This window comes from Pollachius pollachius (assembly GCF_949987615.1).
Source record: "Pollachius pollachius genome assembly, chromosome: 3".
Lineage (NCBI taxonomy): Eukaryota > Metazoa > Chordata > Actinopteri > Gadiformes > Gadidae > Pollachius > Pollachius pollachius.
Genome location: NC_136936.1, coordinates 16,002,745 through 16,011,619, shown reverse-complemented (window position 1 = coordinate 16,011,619; position 8,875 = coordinate 16,002,745). Strand labels below are relative to the sequence as shown.

General features: G+C 44.1%; 1 protein-coding gene across 1 annotated transcript; it reads left to right on the top strand.

The window, feature by feature from the left end:
- The first annotated feature begins 1,959 nt into the window (after positions 1-1,959).
- ankk1 (ankyrin repeat and kinase domain containing 1) lies at positions 1,960-7,830 on the top strand. The gene is made up of 9 exons (XM_079732636.1): positions 1,960-2,389; positions 2,577-2,859; positions 3,133-3,284; positions 3,764-3,813; positions 4,032-4,187; positions 4,833-4,942; positions 5,141-5,174; positions 5,433-5,661; positions 5,905-7,830. The coding sequence occupies exons 1-9, from the start codon at positions 2,205-2,207 to the stop codon at positions 6,977-6,979; spliced, it is 2,274 nt and encodes a 757-aa protein (XP_079588762.1). The 5' UTR covers positions 1,960-2,204; the 3' UTR covers positions 6,980-7,830.
- Positions 7,831-8,875: the final 1,045 nt, after the last annotated feature.

Here is an 8,875-nt window from a genome sequence, read left to right as displayed (position 1 = left end):
AAGTGCTCCTACGCTGTGGCAAAACTTTGTGAAGGATCGGGGAGATATTGTCGATGATTCGGAACAGCGCTAACCCTCCCAGCTCCCAGTACTGCCCCCCCAGCCTTCCTGAGCATGTTATTCAGTTTGCATCTATTGTCCTCATTATCAGTCTCCCAGCACACAAAGGCCTAGAAATTGGTACTAGCCACCACTAACTTATTTAACTTCTGTAGCATAAAGTGTTGCAGACCTATAGACTGATTGCAGTCGATAAATGACCAAGTGTCCTCAGAAAGTAGAGTCTGCTCTGACCTTTTTGGTACACTGCCTCTGAGTTCTGTGCAGGTGTCCTCCAGGTATTGGTATTCCTGGACAAACTTCACACCCGGCCCCTTGATGGAAACAGGAGTTCTCCAAACAGCATTGTGCCTCCAATTTTAGAGGTTAATTTTCACTTACTTTAATCTTAGCAACCACTCTGAAAAGGAAAAAAATCCAAGATGTTAAGAGAAGGAAACAAAGAGCGAATCATGGTATTTGTTTTTTTCTTTGGATTTGTGATATACATTTTTGCTCTGGGTTTGACGTGTTCTTGTAGTTGAGATTTGTTGAGATGGTCCTTTATATATGAACTATCTTCCTTCTGGCCTTCCTTCTTCCTTCTATGAAACATCCCTAATGCGCCTGGACCAGAGGCAGCACAGGGGCTGAAGCTCCCCTTCAAAAGGGCTGAGCCCCCTCTAAGTCCCCCTCTCTCTAAACCCCAATCATGTTGTGATGAAGAATATTTATCGAAAAATACAGGTTTTTTTAATAATAATGTGGCGAGCAGCATGGGAATGACCGGACGCAAGCCCAGATCATAGAAGTTCTCAACTCTCGTGTTCCGTAAACCACATGTAGGCGTCGGGTTGCCCATCCCAATGTACTGGCCAAGTTTCACCCTGCTCTTGCACCAACAAGCTTCAAGAGCACAATATTGCCCCCTAATCATCCCACTGTTTCAAATTATTATTATTATTATCATAATTATTATTATTATTATTATTATTATTATTATTATTATAAATAAGTCAGTATAAAATGTAACTATTTTTCAATTATAATTTGCCTGGTTAAAGATTGGTTGAATAAAATAAATAAACACAAATACATATGATGTCGTGGTACCACAATGATCAAACCAAAGCAACCATTCTCTGTCCTCTGACATTTTGTTCTCCAGGTTCTGACCCTTGCGGACAGGCCATTTATCTTGCTAAGGTATCTGCAGCCTTCACCACTTCTAAAAAAGTTTATCTTCCAGACAGGCAAAGGTTATACCCTTGGTAGGTCAAATCTCCTTTGTTTTTCATGTTTTATTGTATGCTCTTTAAGACAAAAATACACACTTACAACAATCCTTTATAGCAACATGACTTGCAAAAAAGCAGCTTTCATATTAAAAAATAAGCCTTGTCAAGACGGAGCTGGCTTATTTGCACACACACACACGCACACACACACACACACACAACCTTTACATTATGCAGGCATATTCACACACAACATACGCAAACAAACACGTTTCCACTTCACACTACAATCACAACCCAATATTTTCACACCTACTCATTCAGGTATCATCAATGGGGGCAAAGGTAAACAAATTAAAGAAATCAATTAAAACAGACGCTGCTTACTCGCTTGTGTGCCTACGCTACAGAACAAGCTCTTTCAGGTGATTGATCATCTGTTGACATCAAAGTGAAGCCGTTTATTGCCACTCCTCTATCTGTAACTCAGATGGTTATAAATAAGAATTTGATAGAGAAAGGTAGGATGAAGCAATAGCTGACATGTGGAAGATCCAGTTTCCCTTTTAAAGTAGAAAGCTATGCCAGAAATCTTGAAGCAGTCTGATAGAAACCAGTCCTGTGACATTACAGGACAAGCAACTTCCCAGTTGGCACTCATGAATTCAGTTGTGAAACGAAGTCCGAGCAGGCTCTCCCTGATTTAAAGCACTGTTGTGAAGCTATTGACATTGAAATGCATTGAGCTCTTACACTTTGTGTTACCATGCCGTCCCCTGGGCACTTCTACACGGCTGACGCAGCGCAGCGAGTACCTGTGCAGCTCGTAATCTCTATCAGGCCCGGAGCCTAATTCTTGTTTGTGTGTGTGATTACCGAGTAAATCTGTGTAGCATTAGCTTGTGTTGGTGGGGATCAATTGTCCGTATGGATTGTCTCGACGGAGCTCCTGGAAAGTTGAGGAACTTCAAGAAGAGTGACTTTGGGCCCGACTGGATAAAAGTGGCTGAGCGCAGGTTCAGCAAAGTGTACCGAGTCAGGCTGAATGTCTGGAGAGAGCAATGTGCCCTGAAATGCTTAGATACCAGCGTGGCGGCAAACAATTTCTACAGGTGAGGCTTGATTTTCATTCTGCTTTGATTTCTCCTTTGATTCTTTTGTATTTTACTGCTTATGATCTCTTCAAAAAATATAGGATAAATAGTAGTTTGGTCTGGTACCTTTCTCTGAATCACAACAGAGTCATGTCGGCCTAATATAACAATCCACCCCACCCCTCCCTCCTTCAACCCCCTACAGAAGAATGACAGAGGAGGCCTCAGAGATAGCAAAAGTGAAAATCAAATATATCGTTTCCATCTACGGGCTGTGCAGCGATCCTGCTGCGGTGGTGATGGAGTACATGAGTAATGGCTCCCTGGACCATCTCCTGGCCAGTCACACCATCATGTGGCCCAAGAAGTTCCAGATGATTCACGAGGTCACCATGGGCATGAATTTCCTCCACAGCATGACTCCCCCCATGCTTCATCTCAACCTCAAGACGTCCAACCTCCTGCTCGACGAGCACCTCCACATCAAAGTGAGAACCAAAATTGCGTTTCTGTAAACAAGTGAAACAGCCTAGCGTAATAAGGCACAGCGGAGTGTGGATATATATATAATGAGCCTAGTGACATGCCCGGGTGATGCTAGAGCGTGTTTGAGGGCTCATTAAATATACTTGTCTGGGCTCGCAAGGCGTCCATTAGGGGGAGAATAAAAAATCATTGAAGATGGGGTAGGTGCCACCTTGAGTTTGTGTAAGATTCCCAACGCAAACAATCGGCTCTGATTTTTTTTTTGTAATCAAAAGATTTCAGATTCCGGGTTAATCAGGTGGGAAGAGGGCTTGGACAAGGGAACTTTCCTGGAATACCTGACGGCAAGAGGAAACATGAGTTACATTCCTCCTGAGATGTTCAACATGTCTCCCCAACCCCCTGGAGCTGCTTTTGACGTGTATAGGTATGCCATATGTATATATATTTTTTTCAGAATCTCTTTGATTCACTTTATTCCTATAATAGGAATAAAGTGAAGTAAAGAGGTTAGAAAAGAGAAAATGTGAAATAGGAATCCTATTTCACATGTTCTCCACTTACTTAAACTCTGAAGCAATCATTCATTTCTGATTGAAGATGCTTCACTGGAATTGTGACAAATTTGCATAAGGTGGAAGTGTAAGTGGCTTAGAACAACAACCAGCAAGTATGCAAAGCAGTCTCAGGGTTACATCTCCGTAATCAATGTATGAAAAATTCATATTCTGAGCTTACTTACGTCTTTAAACCTACCTATAAATTCTACCAATAGATCACCAGGTGTGAATTTGTCGTGAAAGGTTTTTCAGCATTGCTACTTAGGATATGACAAGTAAACATGAAAACTTTGACTAATTGGGACCCCTTTTTTTAAACTGACTGGAAAGTGCTCTCTCCCTGTAGTTTTGCAATTGTCATGTGGGAGATTCTGACACAGCAAAGACCGTACCCAGGTAGATAACTCTCCTAACAAACAAATCATACATTTTTTGTTTTCCAACACATTTATCTACAGTCATTTATGTGTTTGTTTGTGTGTGTGTGTGTGTGTGTGTGTGTGTTTGTGTGTGTGTGTGTATCTGTGTGTGTGTCTATGTGTATGTTTGTATATATATGTGCGCGTATTTATATGTGTGTGTGTGTGTGTGTGTGTGTGTGTGTGTGTGTGCAGGGCGCAGTATGACCACGCTGTTGGTGCAGGTATCAGGGGGTAAGAGGCCCTGTGTAGACTTGGTGCCTGACGACAAGCCCCCTGAGTGTGGCCAGATGATTGACATCATGGAGCAATGCTGGGACCAGGACCTCCACACAAGGCCACAGTTTGCAGGTACACTCCAGGCCTCGCAGCTCCTTCGCCTCCTCCCGACAAAACGCGCCAGGCACTTTGAGTGACAGGCTAATGGATGTCAAAATTGAAAGTTAAGGTTCAAATAGTGACTATGTTCTGGGATTTGTCTATCTCTTTGTCTGTATCTATGTATAGATAGACCTTTCACAAAGGAACTTTGTATGATGAAATCTCGAAGATAAAATATGGTATGCCTGTCACTACTATTGCTAACCATCGTGGATACAGTTGCTCTTTCAGATGCGGACAAAAGAGATACATTGTCCATGCATACATGCACAACTGTTTCATATAAAGTAATGTAAGCCTGTTTGGCTTACTTGCCCTTTTTCGTTGTGAAATTATGCAGCGAGAACGTAGTCAACTTGGTGAGTGTAGATCCCACCTCTAGGAAACAAGAAATGTATGCATGAAGATTGATATTACTGAATACTAATACATGCAAAGGTTCCTTATACCCACTACCACCTCTGAATCCTACATCTTCAAAACCACTTGTGATGCACAAAAGATATATTATGTATCTGTGTGGGAGGGCACTACGGTGAGCTTGTAAAACAGGAAGGAACATTGAGACTAGCGCGGGCTCTGCTGCATAACATTTCTTGGCGTTGTGTCTTGCAGATATCGTGAGTAAAACGGAGGTGCTCAGCGAAGTCCTGAAGATTCCAGGCATCAACGGTTCTGTCAAGCAGAGACCAGAATACCTTCAGCTGACCAGTCCACCGCAGAAGGTCTGTGTCATCTGTCTGACTGTCTGTCTGTATATATATCCCATCATTCCATATACATCTTACAAATTAACAAAGTCCATATGAGCAACTATATTCGACTAAAACTGAATTTCTGTTGAAGAGATTTTGCAATTTTCTTTAATGATAAATTATGCATCATTAAATTATGTATATATTATTTTATGTACTCTAATGTAGATTCCGCATCCGGACACGGCTGACCTTCCTCCAGGTCAGACTATGAGTGTACTGCAGGATGTTATTGTGTTCTTTGTAGTACAAAGGCTGCAGGGCTGACAGTTCAAAAAAAAAGATTTCTAATGCTACCACTGTTTGAATAACTTCCACCCCTAAAATCCGAATCAACAAATAACAAAAATATAAATATATACAATTATTTGAATTTATTATATTTGATTTAGAACCAAGAAACTATAACTCACCATAGTCATTCATTCTGCAAACAATCAATGTTCTTCTTATTTTATAGGTTCTACCGCCATGCTGTCGCTCCTGAGAAAGAAGGATTTTAAAAGTTTCCGTCAGTCTGTGCAGAAGGAGCACACCTCCACCTTGTTCTCAGAGAACAACACTCTGCTTCACCACACCGTCGCTACCGGGGATGCAGAGAGTGTCCGACGTCTCCTTCATCTCGGTGCCGAGGTCAACTGCCAAAGCGCCAGGGGTTACACACCTCTCATCATCGCCGTCCTACACAGGTCTCAGAAAGAAAACTACATAACATAACAACAGATCCTTTTCTGTTAACTAGTCATTTTACATTATCACCATTCACACCATTCAGTCATCCATTCAATAATTGAACCATCCATCCACCCATCAACCCATCAACGCATTCAGTATTTTCACAACCGTGTTAATTGCAGTTGATTTTCCGTTTTTTCTCCAAACTAACACACGTGGTAGACTTATCAGCATGACTAAACACTGTCTCCTCCCAGGATGCATGAGATCACGTCCCTGCTGCTGGAGCATGGGGCGTCGGCGACCAACTTAGACCAGGACCAGTGGACGCCGCTTCACTTCGCCTGTCAGAACGGCGACGACCGGACCGCCCGGCTTCTGTTGGACCACGCAGCGGAGGCGGACGTGCCGGACACCGCGGGCTGGATCGCCCTCCACCTGGCCTGCCAGAACGGCCACGAGGCGGTGGTGCGGCTGCTCCTGTCTCGGCCGCCGCCGTCGTCGATGACGGAGGAGGGGGGGACGGTGGCAGTGGAGGCGCTCAGTCGAGCCGAGCTGAAACATGGGAGAGTGCCTCTTCACCTGGCCTGCTACTACGGACACCTGGGCATCTCCAAGCTGCTTCTCTGCAAGGGGGCCGACCCCAACACCGCCGACCACTCCCGGGCCACCCCCCTGCACCTGGCGACCGAGGGGGGCTTTAACCGGGTGGTGAGGCACCTGGTGAAGAGCGGGGCGCTCGTCGACAGCGTGGACAGCAGTGGCTGCACGCCGCTGCACGTGGCCGCCCGCAAGGCCCACAAGGGCATCTGTAGGACATTGCTGTCCAGCGGGGGCCACCCGGACCCCCGGAACGAGCAGGGCTGGACCCCTATGCATTTGGCCGCATCCAAAGGCCACAGGACCACTGTGCTCGAGCTGGAGAGTCAGGGCTGCAGTGTGAACGCCAAGGGGGAGAGCGAATGGACGCCTCTGCACATAGCGTGCAAACATGGCTACGGAGACATGGTGGCCGATCTCTTGGCTGCCAAGGCAGAGCCCAACGTGGTGGAGAACATAGCGGGCAGGACGCCGCTACATCTGGCCTGCATCAGTTGCAGTTTCACCAGTGTGCTTGAGCTTATCTTACACCAGGCGGAGGTCAACGCGGTCAACAAGTACAATGACACACCACTGCACCTGGCGGCAAATCACGGCTGCGTGGCCATCGTGAAGGCCTTGCTACTCAACGGGGCTGACAGGACTCTGCTGGATTCCTCTGGTTCCACAGCACTGGATCTGGCCCGGAAGGGGCAACGGGAGGAAATAGTACAGCTATTGGTAAAGAAATAATCCAGACTGCCAAACTACAGTGCTAGGAACTCAGCCCTAAATATGTTGGTAACATACCGAGGCGAAGCGTCCACGCAGTATGCGTGGACGCATACTGTAGTAAAATGTGTACTAAAAAATGTGTACTAAAATGTGTACTATAGGAAAATGTGTTTTATTTCAATAAAAAATTTAATCAACTTGTAAAAAAGGATTTAGGGTTTGCGTCACCAATTCCGAGCAGGCATTCCAACCGAGGAGCACTACTGGCTGATAGGGAGAACTCCCCTCTTCACCTGGATAAATGAAAGAAGAAACTCTGCCAACCCTTTCTCTTTATCTCTAACCGTAAGTCCCATATTCACCATGCTTGATTTATATTGATAAAATCTTTATGTGTAAAGCCAGACGAGACGACTCTGTTTCCAGGTAACAATGTCAGCTCGTCAAACGATAGATCCGGTGAGTGGTGAATTAGAGGAGATAGGAAGACGGTATTGATTGTCAGCCAGGGTCCATTTATTCCCTCTACATTACAAAATAAACATGTGGCATAAGTTGAAATGATAAATGAATGGCTGTCCATGCTCGCGTAATGAGTTATTGAAGCAGGATTTAAAAAACAGGGCACCTCTCAGACTATGAACAGGGTGTGTGAGTGTGTGTAGCCAGGGAACCAGCCGGGAGGAGGGGCCAATAGCTCGGAAAGCCCAGGCTCAGCAACACTACATTACCACTGTGACACATTGTAGTTGTATTTATCTGCTCCATTGTTCTATCGTCTATAGAGTAATGATTCTGATGCTAACCATGCATATAATGACATTCCTTAATGTATGTGTCTCCCCTGGCAACAACACAGAGGGTCGTGCTTGATGTGTGTGACGACAGGTGCGTCCTCTCTGTAAGACGTGACAGTGATAGGTGCAGAGATTGAGATCTGGTGTTCCGGAAGGTGTTTTACAAATATTTGTGGTATGCTTGCGGCTTCCCTGAGATGCTCAACCTGTCGGACTGTGTTTCAGTTTGCTGTCAGTGAGGCCTGTGTATGACAGGAAACTTTAGGTCATCAGGTTGGTTGTTCTCCTCAACCTGAATATATGATTGACAGCAGTGATAACATGCAAATCAGAATGGTTTATTTTGTACTCGTAATGTGAATTATTACTTATATTTTTTATTGTTGTTATTATTGAAACATCCCATGTGATAAATTCTCGTGTCCCTGTGTTCCCTTGTGAATTGGTCCCAAATCTCCCAAATGCATCTAATGGTGAGTGCATAAATCAATGGTGCAGCCTGACCTTTTTACACCAACCGCGCCACGTTGGATACCTCCTATTAGCCCTTAATTGGGTTTGCAAATGCCTAACTTAATTCACTTTGGATGCAGGAAACATGCAGGAGGAAGGTGATGTCATTTAAGAAGCTGTCGAAACAATCTTAAAGTTGAGTGGAATTCAGTGCCCGTTAAATCATTACTGGGTGAGCTCACTGGGTAAGCGAGTTTAACCGTGTCTATGTTTGCTCAGACAGTCAAAGTTTATTATTGTTTGACTTGCTAAGACAAACCTTGACTAGAGACTTTGTGCAAATAAGATGTGACATGTGGAAGCTAAGTATTTAATTAATTATTTATTGGAAAAACAAATGTTAATGGGGGTTACCCGTACGAGGCATCCACCGGCATCTATAACATTAAAACATCACGATTAATTTCAGAAACCATGTCTTTGAATGAAATGCCCAATAATAGATTTCTAAAATTATAACTGGGGAGGTGTGATATGTCGTTGTTTTATGGACTGCCAAACCGGCATTCCATAAATCAACAACATATCTGATATTATTTCTGAAACGAAAAACAGGGACATTATATATTTTGTCTATTTTGATCATGATATTATTGCAGTTAAA